The 20,756-nt window shown below is 40.9% G+C and overlaps 1 protein-coding gene across 3 annotated transcripts in view; it reads right to left on the bottom strand.

Annotated features, from left to right (window-relative positions):
• ZNF318 (zinc finger protein 318) overlaps positions 1–20,756 on the bottom strand; it is a 38,667-nt gene that overhangs the window by 9,753 nt on the left and 8,158 nt on the right. The window contains exons 3-9 of one of the 3 annotated variants that reach the window (XM_080666275.1): positions 18,703–19,342; positions 16,046–17,494; positions 13,744–13,843; positions 11,332–11,636; positions 1,787–1,990; positions 1,226–1,325; positions 240–358 (exon numbers count right to left, since the gene is read on the bottom strand). In XM_080666275.1, the coding sequence (XP_080522401.1) occupies positions 240–358; positions 1,226–1,325; positions 1,787–1,990; positions 11,332–11,636; positions 13,744–13,843; positions 16,046–17,494; positions 18,703–19,342 (2,917 nt within the window). Of the gene's footprint in view, positions 1–239; positions 359–1,225; positions 1,326–1,597; positions 1,991–11,331; positions 11,637–13,743; positions 13,844–16,045; positions 17,495–18,702; positions 19,343–20,756 lie in introns of those variants that run through there. The other 2 variants (XM_080666277.1, XM_080666276.1) reach the window with 2 other exon arrangements.

Below are 20,756 nucleotides of genomic sequence, written 5' to 3'. Positions count from 1 at the left end.
CAACTGGTCAAAATACTGTAAGAGAGACAATCTTGACCCCACTAATCCCTAGACATCATCTTCCTCAAGGATATAGATGGTTCTATCAGGTCAGCATCTCTCACTAGAATTGAAAATTTCCTAGTGATCATATGGAATTTGAAGTGTTAATGATTTTTTATGGCTCTCAACTTGTTTGACAAAGGCAAAAGGATTACTGCAGAAAGTGGGAAACTCCACAGGCAAATACAAAAACCAACCTTATATTTCTCATTGTGTTGGTGACCCTTCACATGTTGCTCTCCAGAAATTGAATCCCCCAAAAATTCCTCACAGAGCAGGCAGTAATATCCAGTGATGGGAATCAGAAACTCAGAGCCTGGAGGAAGTGGAAGAAAGTCAAGAAACTGAGTTATTTCTACCCAGGATGACAGCAACCAAAGGAAATCCCACTTCCCCTTTGCAGTAAAATGTTAATATACAGAGGCCCTTACCCACTTTGAGTAAGTAGCAGTATTTAGATGAATTTCAATGGCACAGTCTTTCCAACCTAAAGCTTGAACTAAGGATCTATGCCTTCTACCTCTTGGGAACATTAACTGGTATATTCAGGAATTTCCTGTGCCAGACTCATTTCTATTGCCAATTCTCCTCAAACTCCAACCAGCACTAAGTATTTAAGGAGAATGAAAAACTATACTGCCAAATAGTTAGCCTAGTACCATCTGTATGAGGATCTGTCATATTGATATTACTCAGAAATCATCTACCTCCTTCAGATCTAAAGGATATAGCAGCATTGACTACTTATGAAGGAATGAAATTGAGAAGTTTAAAGATAAAGAAACTTTCTATTTCTCATTTTACTCCCTTAACAATGACTTTTCAAAAATATTATGTAGCTGAAAAGGCAGTTAAATTACTGCACCTTATTGTTCTTTTTTATCTGGATTTCAAATAAATAAGATTTTAGTGCATAAGCCAGTGACAAAGTAAATTGTATTTTTAAGTGGTCTACATGTTTAGTATCTGTTAGATTTTTGGCCATATGGATAGGGAATATTCTTATCTTATGCAGTTCTGTATTTCTTCATGACTTAGTAGACTGCTTTACACACAGAAGGCATTCTTACAGTTTTATCAAAAGTATTTGTCTCACCCTATGCTACTTCCTAACACTTTAGTTCAGGGACACCTCCTTGGCTAAATATAAGGAAATCACAAAAATGGTAGGAAGGAAACATACCTTTTGCAGGAACAGTTATCTTGTCGGTGCGCTTTACAGCATCTTGCTTGGCCTCACTCTGGGTCTTTGAAGCCCAAGGTCTGTTGTAGGGATCCAATGTCTATTTGCAAGAGGCAGAGGTGCTCACACAACAGCACTAAAAACTCAATGACCCGCTTTTCTTTTTCTTTCTCCCCACACACCATGGGGGACCAGAAGCCCCCAGCTACCCACCCCCACCCGCTCTGCCAACTGTTTAAATGGAAATCACCTGTGGAAAAGGTAAACAAATGTTAGAGCAAGTACCAGCAATGGATAAAATGAAACAAATAATCAGATACTCAAGGAATCAAAAGAGGCTGAAGCCTCACTTACACTTGTCATGGTGTTTAGTTACAGGCAGGTCCCCTAGACTGAGCTCTGGGGATGGTGTCTCCTTTGCTGGTATCTCTTGGCTCTTCATATTGGGGCTCCTGCCCATATGAGAATGTTTCATTTGCCAGCTTTGTAATGCAGATGGGGGTATAGAAGTTTGAGGGGAAGATGGGTGAGAGTAGAAATAACAGAGGGCAGAGTACCTACCTGTGCATGCTTCTTATTGTGCATATGGGTGAAGAAGTCAAACATGGTCCCACAGATGGTGTTGCAGTCCTTGCACCAGTGATTGCCAGCATCATAATACTCATAGGCAGCAATGGGCTGATCAAACTGCTTAGTAGTTGGCTGGAGGATCTCTGCAGGCTTGGGGCTCTTAGTACGAGAATTCTCATTGTTTACCTTTGATTCCTACAGGGGGAAAAACCCTGCACTTAAAAAGAATTCAAGTAGTCTAGATCTGTATTCTCTCAGAAAAAGCAGGTAGCCTATCACAATTATAGAAATAGGCCTGTATGATTATATTTCCAGTGCCTAAAGCTGCATAAACTGGGGTAAACTCCACAAGAAGTCTGTAAGGCTCAAACATTACTAATTAGACTCCATAATGCTATCTCCTCATGGAGAATAAGTCACAATGGCAATATATTTACTTATATATCCCAAATATCTAGAAGAATACTCAAGATTATTGAAATGCTGGCTGCCTCTTGGGAGGGGAAGTAGAGAAAAAGAATAGATAAGAATCTTTTTATTGTATACTCGTTGGTAGATGTTGAAAGTGTTACCTATGCAATTAAATATAACAGTTAAATTTTAAAATCATGATGACAACTATGGAGGGAAGAAAACCCAAATGGAAAAGATAATTGACAGGTTACGCAAATGCAGAGAATAGATAGATGACAGTAAACTCACTTATCACAGATGCTTATGGAATACTGGAGAGAGCAGGGCTAATGTTGTACACAAAGCAGATAGTAGTCTATGTGGGATGACAACAGAATCTGGGTAAAATAACTTTTCAAAAAATATATTTTTTTTATTTATTTCAGAGAGGAAGGGAAAGGGGGAGAGAGAAACATTAATAATGAGAGAGAATCACTGATTGGCTGTCTCCTACACACCCCCAACTGGGGATTGAGCCCACAAACCGGGCATGTGCCCCTGACTGGAATTGAATCCAGGACCCTTCAGTCTGCAAGCCAATGCTCTATCCACTGAGCCAAACCTGCTAGGGCTGGGTAAAATAGTTCTAACTACCTAAAATACCACCATTGGTATTATATACCACCAATTTATACTTCTCGGTTAACATGAATCCTCTTTTAAAATACCGTATATCACTCCCAAACATTAAGTTATCAATAATAAATATTTTAGTATGAATTCATTTGTCAGTAAGCTGAGAACAGACACTTGGGAAATAAGAATTTTGGTTAATGTTGGGGAGTGAGGAAAAGAAAAAAGGTAATTTTGGAGTCTGGCCAGCGTGGCTCAGTGGTTGAGTGTCAACCTATGAACCAGGAGGTCATGGTTCAATTCCCAGTGAGAGCATATGCCTGGGTTGCTGGCTCAATCCCCAGTGTGGGGTTTTGGGCACATCCCCAGTGGGGCGTGTGCAGGAGGCAGCTGATTAATGTTTCTCTCTCACCGATGTTTCTAACTCTCTCTCCCTCTCCCTTCCTCTCTGTAAAAAATCAATAAAAATATATTTTTTAAAAAAAGATATAACTTTGGAACATAGAGTGGGTTAAGTATACATGCAGTTCTACAGTAGACAAAATCAGGGAACTGGTCACCTGTAATATTGACCGGTGGGAAAACGACAGGATTGAGAAAGGAAAACAATTAGCACGCCAAAGATAATCTTTCTCTACTAGAGTATTATTTGAGAGTCATTAGAGAAATCACACCCAGCAAGTAAGGGGTGGGCAAATGCATACATTGTTGGTGAGTATTAACTGGCACCATCTTTCTGGAAGATAATCTAGAAATATGTATTATATACCTCAAATTCTTTATATACTCTTTGACCTGGCAATTTTACTCCTTGACATTTATTTTTTTAAATATATTTTTATTGATTTCAGAGAGGAAGAAGAGGGAGAGAGAGATAGAAACATCCATGATGAAAGAGAATCATGGATCAGCTGCCTCCTGCAAGTCCCCCACTGGGGATCAAGCACACAACCCGGGCATGTGTCCTTGACCGGAATGGAACCTGGGACCTTTCAGTTAGCAGGCCGACGCTCTATTTACTGAGCCAAACCAGCTAGGTCCTCCTTGACATTTAGCCTAAGGAAATTATTATGTCAAAAAACAGGTGACTTGGCAGAAACCAAGATGGCGGCATAGGTAATCACCTATACTTGCTGCCTCTCACAACCACATCAAAACCACACCATAGCCAAAACCGGTTTGGCTCAGTGGATAGAGCGTTGGCCTGCGGACTCAAGGGTCCCAGGTTCGATTCCGGTCAAGGGCATGTACCTTGGTTGCGGGCACATCCCCAGTAGGGGGCGTGCAGGAGGCAGCTGATCGATGTTTCTCTCTCATCGATGTTTCTAACTCTCTATCCCTCTCCCTTCCTCTCTTCCTCTCTGTAAAAAATCAATAAAATATATAAAAAACAAAACAAAACAAACAAAAAAAACCACACCATAAAGAAGACCACACCAACACACATCATAATTAAAATGCCCAGGGCAAAAGACAAAGAGAGAATCTTAAAAGCAGCAGGAGAAAAACAGTTAGTTACCTACAAGGGAGCACCCATACGACTGTCAGCTGATTTCTCAACAGAAACTATGCAGGCCAGAAGGGAGTGGTAAGAAATATACAAAGTAATGAATAACAAGAAGCTACAACCAAGATTACTCTACCCAGCAAAGTTATCATTCAGAATTGAAGGTCAGATAAAGAGCTTCACAGACAAGAAAAAACTAAAGGAGTTCATCACCACCAAACCAGTATTATATGAAATGCTGAAGGTTATTCTCTAAGAAGAGGAAGAAAAAGGTAAAGATAAAAATTATGAACAAAGTGACAACAAATACATATCTATCAACAAGTGAATCTAACAATCAAGTGAATAAAAATCTGATGAACAGAATAAACTGGTGAATATAATAGAATCAGGGGCATAGAAAGGGAGTGGACTGACAATTCTTGGGGGGGAAGGGGTGTGGGGGGGGCGCGGGAAGAGACTGGACAAAAATCTTACACCTATGGACGAGGACAATGTGGGGGGTAAGAGCGTGGGGTGGGTTGGGAACCGGGTGGAGGGAAGCTATGGGGGGAAAAAGAGGAACAACTGTAATAATCTGAACAATAAAGATTTATTCAAAAATAAAAGAAAAACAAAAACAGGTGACTTGATTAAATAAATTTTGATATCCATACAATAAAATAAGATCATTAAAAATGTTATTAAAGCCCTAACAGGTTTGGCTCAGTGGATGGAGCATCGGCCTGCGGACTGAAAGGTCCCAGGTTCAATTCTGGTCAAGGGCATGTACCTTGGTGCGGGCACGTCCCCAGTAGGAGGTGGGCAGGAGGCAGCTGATTAATGTTTCTCTCTCATCGATGTTTCTAACTCTATCCCTCTCCCTCTCTGTAAAAATTCAATAAAATATATTTTTAAAATATGTTATTAAAGAAGTCTATTTTTATTTTTTTATATATTTTTATTGCTTTCAGAGAGGGAGGGAGAGGGAGAGAGAGATAGAAACATCAATGATGAGAGTCATTGATAGGCTGCCTCCTGCACGCCCCCTTACCAGGGACCTAGCCCACAACCCAGGCATGTGCCCTTGACTGGAATCGATCCTGGGACCCTTCAGTCCACAGGCCAACGCTCTATCCCCTGAGCCAAACCAACTAGGGCAAAGAAGTCTCTTTATTGACATGAAAAGATGTTCATTATTTACTGAGAAAAAATATGTAACAAAATACATTTGAATAATCAATAGATATGTAAATAGGCATAGAATATTAAATGTTACCTTATCCAAAAAACTTTCCCTAACCACTATATCCCTTAACCTGTTTTCCTTTTTTTAGGCACTTGTCATTACTTAACCTGAACTTCTTTGTTTATTGTCTATCTGCTCCTATTTCATAAGAATAAAAAACAAGAATTTTGTCTATACCAGCCTTGGGCAAACTACGGCCCACGGGCCGGATCCGGCCCGTTCGGCTGCTCTATCCGGCCCGCGGAGCCGAAAGAGCGGAGGGTTCTCTTGCTCTCCCCTCCGCTCCTTTACTTTGAATTTATATTAGTTCACACAAACACTCCATCCATGCTTTTATTCCGGCCCTCCGGTCCAGTTTAAGAACCCATTGTGGCCCTCGAGTCAAAAAGTTTGCCCACCCCTGGTCTATACAGTTCCCTGCTATACTTCTCATATCTAGAATAGTGCCTGGCACTTTCTTAGAGACCAATAAATATTTGTGAAATTAATTAATGAACAGAAGAAGAGTATTTGGAATACACAACAAGTTATTAATAATAGTAGTCTAGGTGAATAAAATTATGGAAATATGTGTTTATTTTTATGAAATGAATAGAAAATCGAAAATCAAATACGCATTTTAAAGATAGGCAAAAAAAAAGAAGAAATACCAAGAACAGGTAGAAAAGAGGTTATAGATATAATGTTCCTTACTGCTGAAATAAAAACTGAATTGCAACATATCCCTGTTAGCTTCAGAGAACATGATTGTGCTGAGCCTCTAACTTTTTCTCCCTCTGGTGTTACCCAACTCAATGAGTGGCACTACTGCCCAACAGTTTTCATGACAACAACTTGAAAAGCATTCTTAGTGTTTTCCTCTCCCTTATTGCTTTATACCAAACTAGAGGCGCAATGCACGAAGATTTGTGCAAGAATGGGCCTTCCTTCCCCTGGCTGCTGGCACTGCCTTCGCTCCAGCCCGGAGCCGCCTTTCTGCCTTCCCATGCTGCCCAGAGGCCCAGAGTGGCTGGGGCAGTGCGGAACGCCTGCATTGACACTCCATATGCAAATTAACCCGCCATCTTTGATTGGGTTAATTTGCATACTCACCCAGGATTGGCTGGTGGGCGTCGTGAAGGTATGGTCAATTTGCATCTTTCTCTTTTATTAGTGTAGATTCTACCTGCTCTCCCTCCAAAATAAATCTTAATTCCATCCATCTCACTATCTCCATTGCCATCCAAGTTCAAGCCACCTTCAATTCTTTTTCCTTTTTAACATATATTTTTATTGATTTCAGAGAGGAAGGAAGAGGGTGAGAGAAACAGAAACATCAATGATGAAAGAGAATCATCGGTCAGCTGCCTCCTGCACGCCCCCTACTGGGGATTGAACCCGCAACCCGGGCATGTGCTTTTGACCAGAATCGAACCTGGGACCCTTCAGTCCACAGGCTGACGCTCTATCCACTGAGCCAAACCAGCTAGGGCCACCTTCAATTCTTGCTTGAACTGCTATACTCCTATTTCTTTCTCCAGATACAGCCAGTGATCACGATACTCCCTGCCTACCTCTTCAGCCTCATTTTTGCATCTTTTCCCCCTGGCTCACTATAGTTTCATTACTGGCCTTTTCGTTCCGCAAATCTGTCATTCCCTCTAATGTCTTTACATCTTCTCTTCCATATGATTATCATGCAAACCCCACTTTTTCCTTATCCCTTCTAATTAACTCATATTCATTCTTCAGGTTGCAGCTTAAATAAATTCCAACTCCCTTCCTTGATTTCCCAGACTGTAAAAATTGCCTGATATACACTCACAATACTTCTAACTTCTTGTCTTAGCATATTTAAAAAATATTTTTATTGATTTCAGAGGAAGGGAGAGAGAGGGAGAGAGAGAAACATTAATGATGAGAGAGAATCATTGATCGGCTGCCTCCTGCACGTCCCCCACTGGGGATCGAGCTGCAACCTGGGCATGTGCCCTGACCGGGAATTGAACCGTGACCTCCTGGTTCATAGGGTGTCACTCAACCACTGAGCCATGCCGGCTGGGCTGTCTTAGCATTTATGACAGTTATAATTATATAATTGCATGTGTTTCCCCAATTAGATTTTAAGGTTCAAGGGACAGGGACTATATCTGTCTTATTCTTCAATATAGTCCCCAATATGTAGCTCAGTGCCTGGCACATAGTAAATGAGTAGCATTCAATAAAAATTACATTACGTCTTATACTCCTACCACCTCAAAATGCTTGCTCTTTTCTAGATGTTCAATATGCTATTTGCCCCTCTAATTTTGCATTAATAATCCTCTTAGCCTAGCATAATCTTTCTCCCAACCCCACTCATCCACTAAGATCCAACTTGAATACTACTTTCTCCATGAAGGATTCCTAAGTTCTACCCAGATTTAGTCAGCCCTTCTTTAATACTTCTATAATATACTAGAGGCCCAGTGCATGAAAATTCATGCACTGGAGTGGGGGTCCCTCAGCCTGGCCTGCCCCTTTTCACAGTCCAGGAGCCCTCAGGGGCCGGAGGCAACCCGGCGATCAGGGCAAGGCAATGCCCCCATCACACCTCTGCTGCTGCCACTGCCGGCAGCGCAAGCCTGGACTGGCCCTGGTTACCTGAGCCTCAGGCGGCCCTGGGCAGCTGGGCAGCCACCATCCGAGGCTTGCCTGCACCTCGGGCAGGCCCTGGACAGCTGGAGGGCTGAGGGGACTGGGGAACTCCGGATGCAGGTGCATGGAGCAGCCGGATCCACCTGGGGGCGGGCCTGGCCATGCCGCGTGCCTGCCGCCCCGGCGAGGCTGAGGGGACTGGACGTCACCACTTTGTGGCTGTGGGCGCTGCCATCTTTGAGGGCATGGCAGTCAATTAGCATATTCCCTCCTTATTGGCTGTGGGCGCCATCATCTATGTGAGGGCGTGATGGTCTATTAGCATATTCCCTCTTTATTAGATAGATTACTTTGTTTCTTTGTAAGATGTATTACATCCTATCATATTTAAAACATTACCTATAGCATGTCTATTCTCATACCCGTCTCTTATAGTATGAGAACTTCCTGAGAATAAAAGAGTATAACTTATTTATCTTTGTGTTTCCCATGGCATCCATTATGTCTAGTATATAGTAGATGCTCAGTTCATGTTTGGGTTATAGAGAAGAGGATATTCTGTATACTCTATTCACTGAACTCTAATTATTCTATATCTTCTTGGGAGAGTTATCTTTCTCAACCAGGTAAGACTAACTCTTTTATACCAGAGTCATTGAGTTCAGAGCTTTTAATGGGAGAAGAGCTTAAGAGTTCTGGCCCTTTGTAGTTGAGTTATACATTGTTTGGGGTTCTGTTTATTCACCAACATCATGATAATCTATCATCTTTATTTGAGTGAGATGGATGTAATTAAGATTTCTTTTGGAGGGAGAGCAGGTAGAATCTACACTAATAAAAGAGAAAGATGCAAATTGACCATACCTTCACGACGCCCACCAGCCAATCCTGGGTGAGTATGCAAATTAACCCAACAAAGATGGTGGGTTAATTTGCATATGGGGCGACAATGCAGGCGTTCCACACTGCCCCAGCCGCTCTGGGCCTCTGGGCAGCATGGGAAGATAGAAAGGCAGCTCCGGGCTGGAGTGAAGGCAGTGCCAGCAGCCAGGGGAAGGCCCATTCTTGCACGAACCTTCGTGCACTGCGCCTCTAGTTTGGTATAAAGCAATAAGGGAGAGGAAAACACTAAGAATGCTTTTCAAGTTGTTGTCATGAAAACTGTTGGGCAGTAGTGCCACTCATTGAGTTGGGTAACACCAGAGGGAGAAAAAGTTAGAGAGAGGCTCAGCACAATCATTAGTTTAGTTTAGGATATGTTGATTTTGAAGTGTCTGAGACATTGAAGTAGAAATGATGAGTAGTCTCTTGGACTTAGATTTGGACCTCAAAAGAATCATTATAAAATTAGAAGGTGTCAGCATGGTGTTTCAGCATACAACTGGATAAAATGACCTAAGGAGAAAGCAGAATTTTGGAGAACTCAGCTAGGACTGAGCCCTGAAGAACTAAACTAGTTAAAGATCAGGTACAAGAGAATAGGCAGTAAAGGAGACTAAGCAGCAGCAGCAAGCATACTAGGAAGGAAAGGAGTGTGATAGCAGCCAAGGAAAGAAAGCATTTTTGGGAGTCAGTGGTTCCTGTATCAAATATAGCAAACCCTCCATTTTGCAGACCTCAATATAACGGACTTCAGATTTAACAGACAAAATTTCTGGTCTGTATGTCATATGTGAAAATTAACACCTTGTTAGTTTTAAAATGCCTTTAAACCAAGATTTGCTTATAATTAAATTAACAGGTTATTTTTTTGTTAATTCACTGTTTCTGTTTGTTTGTTTTTGTTAATCCTCACCAAAGGATATTTTTTTCATTGCTTTTCAGAGAGTGGAAGGGAGGGAGGAAGGGAGGAACAAAGAGCAAAAGAGAGAAACATCAATGTGAGAGATACATTGCCTGGTTGCCTCCCACATACACCCCAACTAGGGGATGGGGAGTGAACCTGCAACCCAGGCACATGCCCTTGACTGGAATTGAACCCAAGACCTTTTGGTGCATGGGCGGACACTCTTAACCACTGAGCTCACCAGCCAGGGCTAATTCACTGTTATTTTTTTTTTAATGTATTTTATTGATATTTTACAGCGAGGAAGGGAGAGGGATAGAGAGCTAGAAACATCGATGAGAGAGAAACATCAATAAGCTGCCTCCTGCACACCTCCCACTGGGGATGTGCCCGCAACCAAGGTACATGCCCTTGACCGGAATCGAACCCGGGACCCTTCAGTCCACAGGCCGACGCTCTATCCACTGAACCAAACCGGTTTCGGCTTCACTGTTATTTTTAACAAATTTTAGCAAATAGGTCATATGTTGGAAAAAACACTGTAGTAATTTTGCTGACATAAATATTACATAGCTACAACTAATGTCTACATATTTAAATTCAAGAGTCATGACTCATAACCAGTGTTCAGTGAATGATTATCACTTGATCATAGGGTGTACATTGAGTGAGAGGTAACTGGTTCTGCTGTCTCGTAATAGGACTTTCTGCAACAGTTTTAACATGTTCAGGCCAATGATATTCTGATACACATTAAGCCATGCCCCAGCCATGTGCATTTGTTTACTCGTGGTGAATGGTGAATACATGCATTTATTAGACCTATTCAGTATAAATTTAAAATTATAGTAATACATATAAAAAACTTTTCTGTGAAATTGAACATTTCATACTTAATTTTAATTACACAACTATGTCTACATATGTAAAAACTGATTAATTTGTCAATATTTTAACATGTATTTGGAAAAACTACTTTATTATATAACAGCTTTGATACCCCCTTGCCCAAATTAGCTCATTACATTGAGGTTTTACTATACTGATTTGAGAACTGAAATGTACAACCTTGTTGCTAAATATGAACCCACAAAATGGTATATACAGTATATTATGATAAGATCAGAAGCCAAAACTGGAGTAAATGCTAGAACAAGAACATGGAGGTCCCTGAATACTAAGGGTTTGGGATTATACCTTGTCAGCAAAGGGGAGCTGCTAAAATTCTGGAGAGTATCTGATCTATGCTTTACAAAACTCTAACAAGAGTAAGAACAGGTTGGAAAGGGAAGCTAAGAAAATGGTTAATTAGAAAGCTTCTTTAGGAGTCCATGAAAATAAAAAAAAAAGAAATGAAAAAGTTGAGTTTTTACCTTGCTTTTCGAAGAGGAGTTTGAGTACGATGATACTTTTTCTGGGCTCTTAGATTTTTCTGTTTTCCCAGGCTTCTCGGAAGACTCTTTATAGTCACTTGAAGACTTCTGGGATTTGTCCAAAATGTTAATTCCCAAGATCTGAGCCACTTTGTCCAGTTCAGATTGCTTCTTTTCGGCCTCTTCTGCCTCTTGTCGAAGTTCTGCAATATCCTTCATAATGTTATCCTGAAGCCGACTCACTTCCACCAGGAGAGGGTCTTTGTGGCCATCCTTCTCCCTTCGTTTCTTGCGCAGCATTTCCCCTGAGTAGTCAAATGTCAATAGAAAGAAACACAAAGAAAGTAAGTTAAGACATTATTTTTCAGTCACAAGTAGTAAACTCTTAAGACTTTATGATCATGACATTTTCTCCCATAAAACTTTTAAAAAGCAAGTGGAACTCTCCTTCTACATGGGCTGGTTTAGGTGAAGCTGCTATGGAGGTAAAGGAGGAGTGATTACATTATCTTTGATACAGGGTTTATTAGCTAAGGAATCTACAGACTGCCTTCAGGGCTCCATGAACCCCCAAAATGGTATATACAAGTTTGTGTGCATGTGTCTCTAAAAAGGTTAATAAATGATGTAACTATGAATCCAGAGGCTGTCCTCTCCAAAGGAAAGAATTATTCAGAGAGCAAAAATTAGTCACATATTTGACTTTGTCTGATTTAAGGACCCTTCACCAATGTCTACATTGAGTTTTAAGCTTTGCCTCAGGCTCACTTAATGTTATCGCCTATCCAAATGGCAGGTCCTCATGAATTAATCCTCACAGGATTAGTAACTAAGATTCTTATCCCTAAATAGTTCAAACCGAAACAGAAGAAATATCTTCTCACACTCTAATTTTCCATGCTATCATCAAGCTGTAGTACTTAGAAACCTTGTTATGTTCTTTCTTTGGGGTGTATATTAATTCTTAAAAGCATAGATAAAGAGAAGAAATCAAAAGAGATATCATGGGCCTTGGCTGGTGTGGCTCTCAGTTGTCAGAGTGTTGGCCCATGCACCGAAGGGTCACGGTTCATGTACCTGGGTTGCAGGTTTGATTCCCGGCCCCCATCGGGGCATGTGCAGGAGGCAACCAATCGATGTGTCTCTCTCACATTGATGTTTCTCTCTCTCCCCCACCCCCACCCCCACTCCTTTCCACTCTCTCTATAAATCAATGGAAAAAAATATCTTCAGGTGAGGATTATAAAAAAAAAAAGAGGTATCATATAACATCTTTTGGGGCCAAAAAGTAAGGAAGTACTCAAAAAAATGATGGGGACATATTAAAAGAACACAGGAGTCAACCTAAAGGGGTCCCACTGGCCAAATCTGGGGCAATTTGAGTATAAAAATAAATATTGATAGCATTTTATTATAATTTATTGAATGGAGAATCCATGAGTTCACACTGATATGAATGGATAAATAAATGGAGGAGGAGAGGTGGGTGGAAAGCTCTTCCTAGCAACAGAAAGTCAACTAATGAAGACAGAATGATGAAATTAGAAAATCACTAACAACTATCATAATATCAACTCATTCAGGCAAGAATATCAATAAATGCTAAAAGCAGGCAGAAGTTTGAGGAGCAACTGAATATTTACATAGTCTCAAAGTATTTTCCCTATAAGATACTTACTAATTAAAAAGGGTTAAATAGTAACTTTACAGTGGAGAAACCCGGCAGACTACACCTTAATCAAATGATCAAAGTTGATATCAACAGTAATGGGATAAACAAACACTTGATATGAACTCAGCATCACTTCTGTGATGTTCCTGCCAAAAATTCATTAACCTGAATTAAATAAACATCAGACAAACCAAAATTAAAGGACTACAAAATGTGACCTCTTCTCTTCTAAAATGTCTATGTCATGAAATAAAAAGACTCAGAAATTGTTCAAGATTAAAGGAGATTAAAAGAACATGACAACGGAATGCAATGCATAATCTTGCATATTCTTTTGCTTTAGGACATTACTTGGACAACTGGTAAAATATGAATAATATCAGCAGACTAGTATTACTGCTAATTTCCTAATTTTGGTAAATGTATTATGGTTATGCAAATCAATTCTTTATTGTTAGGAGATACATGCTGACTCAGGAAAAATTACACACACACACAGATTGAGAGAAGGGAAATAAGGATAGAGCAAATACAATAAAATGCTAATAATCATGGAGAATATCTGATAATTATTTACACTACAATTATATCTTTTTTTTAAGTCTAATTATCTCCAAAAAAAATTTTTTTAAGTGAGACTTCAGGTCACTGAACCTGTTTGAGAATCCCCAGAGATCTTCATTTGGGTCTCCTACTCAAGTTACTACAAAAAGGCAGTCATACAAAGGAGTGTCTGATACCTTGTTGTTTATGAAGTCTCTCCAACTCAGTCCTGAGATAGTACATTTTCTTCTGGCGAGCTTCCCGGTCACTCTTTAGTTTTTCCCTCTCTTCAATAACCTGCAAAGTACAAAATGGTACGAGTGCTTCAGCCTCCAATGTATTCCCTTTCCTACTGCACTCGTCCATAGCCCTCATGCTAGGTAGTATCTGAATGTAATAATCTAAATGCCTGTACAGAGAGGCTCTGACTTTAGAGTAAAGGTCATCTTTTATTCTGATCCACATTCCAGAACTGAATTAGCCTTTCCAGAGCTACATTGCCCAAAAAGTATTATTTTTATGCAGGAAGCATTACACTATTAATTTTAACCTAACGCTACTGACAGCAACTGCTAGATAGTAGCTCTAAACCCAAAAAGAACCATCAAGGAAACTAATCTGTATTGTGGGCGAGGCACATATACCATTTTATTTAATCTTCATGACATTATCTCTGTTTTACAATAAGAAAATTGAAGTTGTGAAAGATTGAGTAACATATCCAGGGTCATATAGTAAGAGCATTTAAAATCTAGGTATAAATGACCTAAAGCTCATGATCTTTCAACTGTTTTACTAACCACCTAATGGAAAAAAACAAATATGGCTTGTCCATAATGGGCAAGTGTGAAAAACCTGTGTTATGATCAACCTTGACTTAAATGCTAGGTTCTTAAAGGGAAAGCGCTCAGTCTAGCCCTAGCTGGTTTGGCTCAACGGATAGAGCATCGACCTGCGGACTGAAGGGTCCCAGGTTCGATTCTGGTCAAGGACATATACCTCGGTTGCAGGCCCTCTGGTCAGGGCATGTGCAGGAGGCAACCAGTTAATGTCTCTCTCTCACACTGATGTTTCTCTCTGTCTCCCCCCCTCCCTTTCACTCTCTCTAAAAATCAATGGAAAAATATCCTCAGGTGAAAATTTAAAAAAAAAAAAAAAAAATCACTCAGTCTCCAAACAGTGTCTCTGCAGTCTTAAGTTTTGTCTTTTTTGAACCTACCCTCCTTGCCCAAAAGATTTCAACAAAATGAAAATTCAGGGTATCCAAGTACAATGGAAAATTAAGATCATTGTTTTTTTGTCTTCTCAAGGATTAGCTAAATTTCTTCTAAACTGGAAAAAAAAAAGAGATTGGCCCTCCAGGGTTTTTTTTTTTCTTTTTTCTCCTCAGGTATTATTTTATTAGCAAATCAAATGTATACAAATGTATTACATTTTATGTTCCTAATCAAAGTGTGTTATTGGTTTTTAAGGACCTTTAAAATTAATAATATGTATCAATTTTTCCATTCAAAATTCTTATACTTAGAATTGTATGCCCCTACAAAATTTTTACCTACTGCCTTAAAACATCTAGAATTATATCTTTTACCACAGCCACTGCTCCCGTCTTACAGCCTGGGAACCCCATGAACCTTGAGAGTAAAAAAAAAAAAACGTCATAAAAATGTGATTCCTGCCAAAACCGGTTTGGCTCAGTGGATAGAGCGTCGGCCTGCGGACTGAAGGGTCCCGGGTTCGATTCCGGTCAAGGGCATGTACCTTGGTTGCGGGCACATCTCCAGTAGGAGGTGTGCAGGAGGCAGCTGATCGATGTTTCTCTCTCATCGATGTTTCTAACTCTCTATCCCTCTCCTTTCCTCTCTGTAAAATATCAATAAAATATATTTTAAAAAAAAAATGTGATTCCTAGGCTCTAAAATAAACCAGAACAAGAAAAACTTCTTGGTTTAACTGTTGAGCAACAACTATTTATTAGATGTTGACCCCCATAATCACTACAGGAAAAGGATCCAAAACTTAGTAGGATGAAAAATAGATTTATATATATTTTTTAAGAGTTTATTAGTGAAACAGTGAGACTGTGAGTGGCTACTCCACAGACAGAACAGCTTAAACATAAGATTTATTGATTCTCTTTCAGACAACCCAATTTTGGTTCCTCACTCCCTGATGAGGTCATATTGAAGACTTCAAGGCTCCTGGCTCCTATCCCTAAGTGTTCTAAGGCAAATAATTGAATAAAGAAATAAACGTAAAATAGAAAAAAGAAGTCTAGCAATTACAGTGGGATCTAGGACCAGACTTTAGTTTAGTCTTAATGAGAAAACATGTGAGAAAAACAGATGGGGTATATACATTACTTAGGGTGATGACAGCAGCCTCCAAAGAACTTAAAGTAAAAGGACCTTAACTTTTTTCAGCTCCTTCTAAAAGACAAATACAAATTTACATTAAAATAAAAGACTCAGGCACAGGATCCCCAAAGCTACTATTCACCTTCTGCTTCTGGGAAGCACGATTCTTCTCATCGGAGATCTTTTCCGGATTATATCTTATGAGCGGTGGGATGGACACCTGGACAGGCACTTGGGCAACAGGAATTGAGCCCAACACTGACTTTTCCTTCTTGGGTTTAGCAGGAGTCACAGTGGGGATCACACGGAGATTGGGGCGGCTACGAGTAGCTTGTTTGGTAACTGGCATTACCCTGTGTGGCTCAGGTAGAAGGTGCTTTGATGGTTGAGAGGTGGGGTACATGGGCCACCTTGAGGTTGCATATGCCATGTAATGCCTATAGGCATCAAAGGAAGCAGGGGGAATGGCAGGACCCTGGTAGTTTGAAGGTATTTGAGCTGCAGCGAACTGAGAGGTCCTTGGCACATGAAAATGAGATAAAGAAGCAGAGTGTGGAAGTCTAATTGGGGCAGACGGGGCTGATGACAACAGGCACCTGACTGCAACAGATGACTGAAACCCACTGCCAACCACCTCTGGTCCTGCAACATGGCCCATTGGATGGTCAGACTTTAGGAATGGGGGACTGTTTTTTGTAAGCAGGTAAGGATCCACAGGGGAGACTGGATGTGGATGAGACACCTCTGGGGAGTGAGTATTGCTATGGTGTGCCTCCCTACTCTCCAATTTGTGAGGATCTGAAGAACACTGATCAGCTGAGAAACAGCGGTCAACTGAGGAACAGCGGTCTGCTGAAAAGTGCTGGTCAACTGAGGAACGGCGGTCAGTGGAAGAACGTGATGGTTTCTTGCCATGAAGTCGTTCCTGGGTGCGTGCAGCCAGTTGACTAATCTCTGTTACCCCAATATCTAGGCCTATGGTCTTGAGCAAGTCATGAATCTTGGCATATTCTGGATTGGTCTCTTCTATTGATTCTAGCTTTACAGCTGGAGCTGAAGAGGGCAGGGAGCTTGCCTTCTGCCTCATAACTTCACTATCAGAGCTCCCAAGGGGCTTTGGTGGAGATTCTGCCTTTAAATCCTCTTCTTCTTCATCTCCATAGAGAAATTTCTCCTCATCCTCAATGTCAGGGAAGCTATGTCGCCTTTTTTCCTGTGTACTGGTAGAATCTGCCAACATGCTCAGAATGCGGGAAAAACCACTGCCATCCTGGCTAGCTCTCTCATGGGGCAGCAAGAAGTCTGTGTGTCGCTCAGGTCCCTCAGCCTTCATATCCAGTTTCTCCTTGTGGCACAGAAAACTTCCAAACTTCTCTCTGAGAGGACTGTTGTCCTTGGACATCCCAGGAAGAGGACCCCATTGATAGAGATTGCCCTGAGGTTCCTTCAGGGTTGTCTCTACCATAGTCCCCTTGTTGTTTTCAATCTCTGAAGCAAAAGCAGCAATAGCACCACTCAATGGAACAGATGGGTGTCCAGAGAAGAGAGGATGATCCTCGCTGGAGCCGGTACTGCTCGAAAAACTCTGAAGCTGCAAAGACAAACACAATGAATTTAGCCCATATGCAGAAACTCAGAAAACTAGCAATTGAGAGAAATACTTAGATGCTTTGTTATTCTTGAATTAATAGGGGAAAGAGAAGTATGGATGAGGGGAGGTACAGTATCCTTAGCCAGGTTCAAGATTTGGGTCCCCATCTCTCCAGATGTTTCTGTTATGACAAGGAGAAATAGGAAATAAGGCAGATTGGACTGAATTCTCCCTTTTGCTCATTTGTTGCAGTCCTTATCAAGGAATTTGAATTCAAAAGAACTTTAGAGATGTCCTAGCTTACTTGTTCTCTATGAATTCCACAAGAAAAGAAAAAACACATAAAAGTAGAGCTGCTTTGGTTTAAGTGGAGTTAGGAAACTTTAAAACACTAACTGATCAGCCTCCCCTTGCTTCCCTAAGTTCCCTTAGGCACCTCTTCAAAAACCTTTAGCTTTTAAAAGGACAGCTAAAAGCTAGTGCTTATGCCTGACCATCTTTTTATAGGTGAAGAAAAAATATCAAGGCCCAGAAAGGTGAGGAGAACTTGTCTAAAAATCACACAGCAAATTGGTGGCAGAGTTGGGTTCAGAATCACCTGATTTTTGGTCTAGTGTCCTACCATTCATATATTTTGTTTTCTCTCTAAAGAGAGATGAGATGCCTGGCTGGTGTGGTTGAGCATTGACCCATGAACCAGGAGGTCACGGTTAGATTCTGAGTCAGGGCACGTACCTGGGTTGAGAGCTTGATCCCCAGTAGGGGGCATGCAGGAGGCAGCAGATCAATGTCTGTCTCTGTCTCGCTCTCTCTCATCAATGTTTCTCTCTATCCCTCTTCCTTCCTCTCAATTAAAAATTAAAAAAGAGAGATAAGGAAAATTCAGATAATCTCCTCCCTTTGCTTCAAGCTTCATTTCCAAAAAACAATTCAAGATTCTTACAGGGCTACCCAATTTAGAGAAATAGATACAATGGATAATCTCCAACATGTCTGTTTAGAAATATATGACAGTAGAGTGCTCTACTGATGCATTATGAGACATACAGTTTCCTTTGCAGAGTTCTGGAAGGTGCAGCCCATAGGCATAACAATGTTGGTCCAGCACATATTACAAAGATGCCTAGGGACAGAGCCCCCATATAAGTAACCAGGCTTTAAGATATAAAGTAACTAGCAAGAGGCCATAGAAGAAACGCAGCAGCAACCTGCATAGAAGACTCCATGTCCACCTCAATCCGCTTCTTCAGAATCGACTTCTTGGGCATCACAGATACTTCCTCAGGCCGATGTAAAGAATATCCTGGCTCTGATGCTGTTAGGACACCTGACAATCCAGGGATGGGACAGCTTGTGCCACCACCATCAACTCCCACCAGCTCCTGACTCAAGTTCCTACTTCGTTCCTCCTCTTCCTCTCGTTTTCGCCTGGCAAGATCCAGCTCTCGAAACTCAGGGTCTAGAAACCTAGGGCTTGGGCTCTGTCTATGCTGTCGATAGCTGCGGGTCCCTGATGTAAAATTTGGGTGATCACTTCCCATGCTGTGCATCTTCTCTGTATCATCATAACGGGGCCTTTTGGCCTCCCGGCTCCTTTCCTCGGGTCGTATAGAATAGGAGCTTTTGAATTTGTCTCTACTCCGTTCTGTTCCATGCAACATCTCATCATGACAACTGATATGGGGACTATAATCAGAACGATGCAGGAAAGTTTCTCTTGTTCGGTAGTCCTCATCAAGCTGTCCCAAGAAGGGACTGAGAGGCCCCTCCTCCTGGGAAATATATCGTTCAAGACCTCGAGTGCACTGGGAGCTTCCAGTGAAGACAGAATCATCAGTCAAGTCATCCCTGAGGAAAGAGACAAGACTTACTAAATACAATAGACTTGGAAAGAGCAAGACCAGACAAGGATAAGAAACTGAGATTCCACAAGGATGCTACAGAATGCTTAGGACAAAAGACAATAATCATGAAGTCCAAGAACAAATCTCTATATATACATGGAACATTTCCCCTCCCTTTCCCCTGGGGCAGACCCAAGAAACTTCAGCCTCTAACCAAGGAGATATATTATTACTAAATATGTGGGGGGTGGGGGTATTATTGATTTCAGACAGAGGAGGGAAAGGGGGAGAGGAATAGAAACATCAATGATGAGAGAGAATCATTGATCAGCTGCCTCCTACACACCCCCTACTGGGGATCAAGCCGGCAACCCAGGCATGTGCCCTGACTGGGAATCGAATTGTGACCTCGTGGTTTATGGGTCAAGGTTCAACCACTTAGCAACACTGGCCGGGCAAGATATTACTAATCTATGTAACAGAGCTCTTAGGCTGATTTCTTTGACTTGACTTTGAGGGTGCAGAGTATCATGCTAGGTTTTGGGTGACTTGAAAACACCACTACCAGACTACAAAGAGCCCTGGATTACAAAACTCCGCAATAGGTAAATTCTAGCTCCTTGCTACTAAAAATGTGGTCTGAATTAGCAGCATCAGTATTACCTGAGAACTTTTTAGAAATACAAATTCTCAGGCTCCATTGAGGCCTACTAAATCAGAATCTGGATTTAACAATATCTCCAGATGATTTGTATGCACCTTAAAATTTTAAAAACACCAGTTCAAATCATTGATTTTCAAGTTGTGCTCCACAGAGATTCTGAACAGTGCTTAGGAGCTACCCAAAAAAGGACATACTAGGAAAACAGAGTCTGGGCCTCCCACCTCATTGAATCATACTAGCCCCAACTTTATCTATTTATCTAGTAAAGTTCTGTATAATAATTCACTTGGAAAAGAAGGATTTCACTGTGAGAAAAAAAAACACATTTTTAACTACTGATCTAATTGGCATGATTTTCTCATGAGTTGTAGAAGGCTCTCCAATGCTTTGTTTTGCTGGTTCATAAAACTTCCTCACAGCCTATTTTGTTACCCTCTTTCCTGCCTTGCCTGGACAGCCACAAGCACTCTGCCAATCTTGGGCCCAGGAAAACATTTGTGATGGTTTGGCTCACTATATATTTTTATTTCATAGAAATAAACTTTGTGACATAAAGGTAAAAAATACAGGATGGGACATCTGTCCTTTCAGCTCAGAGCTCTATACCACACAAGAGTCCTAACCTTTTTAGACATTATGGTCAGAGAGGTTTCTATTGTCCAAAAAATAAAGTTTCTGATTTAAATCACAGATGGAAATAAAGATCCCCTAGCACTTTAAGCATATGACTTTAAGTAATCTGAGTGAAAAATTT

This window comes from Plecotus auritus, assembly GCF_963455305.1.
Source record: "Plecotus auritus genome assembly, chromosome: 4".
Lineage (NCBI taxonomy): Eukaryota > Metazoa > Chordata > Mammalia > Chiroptera > Vespertilionidae > Plecotus > Plecotus auritus.
This window is presented reverse-complemented; position numbering and strand designations above follow the sequence as displayed.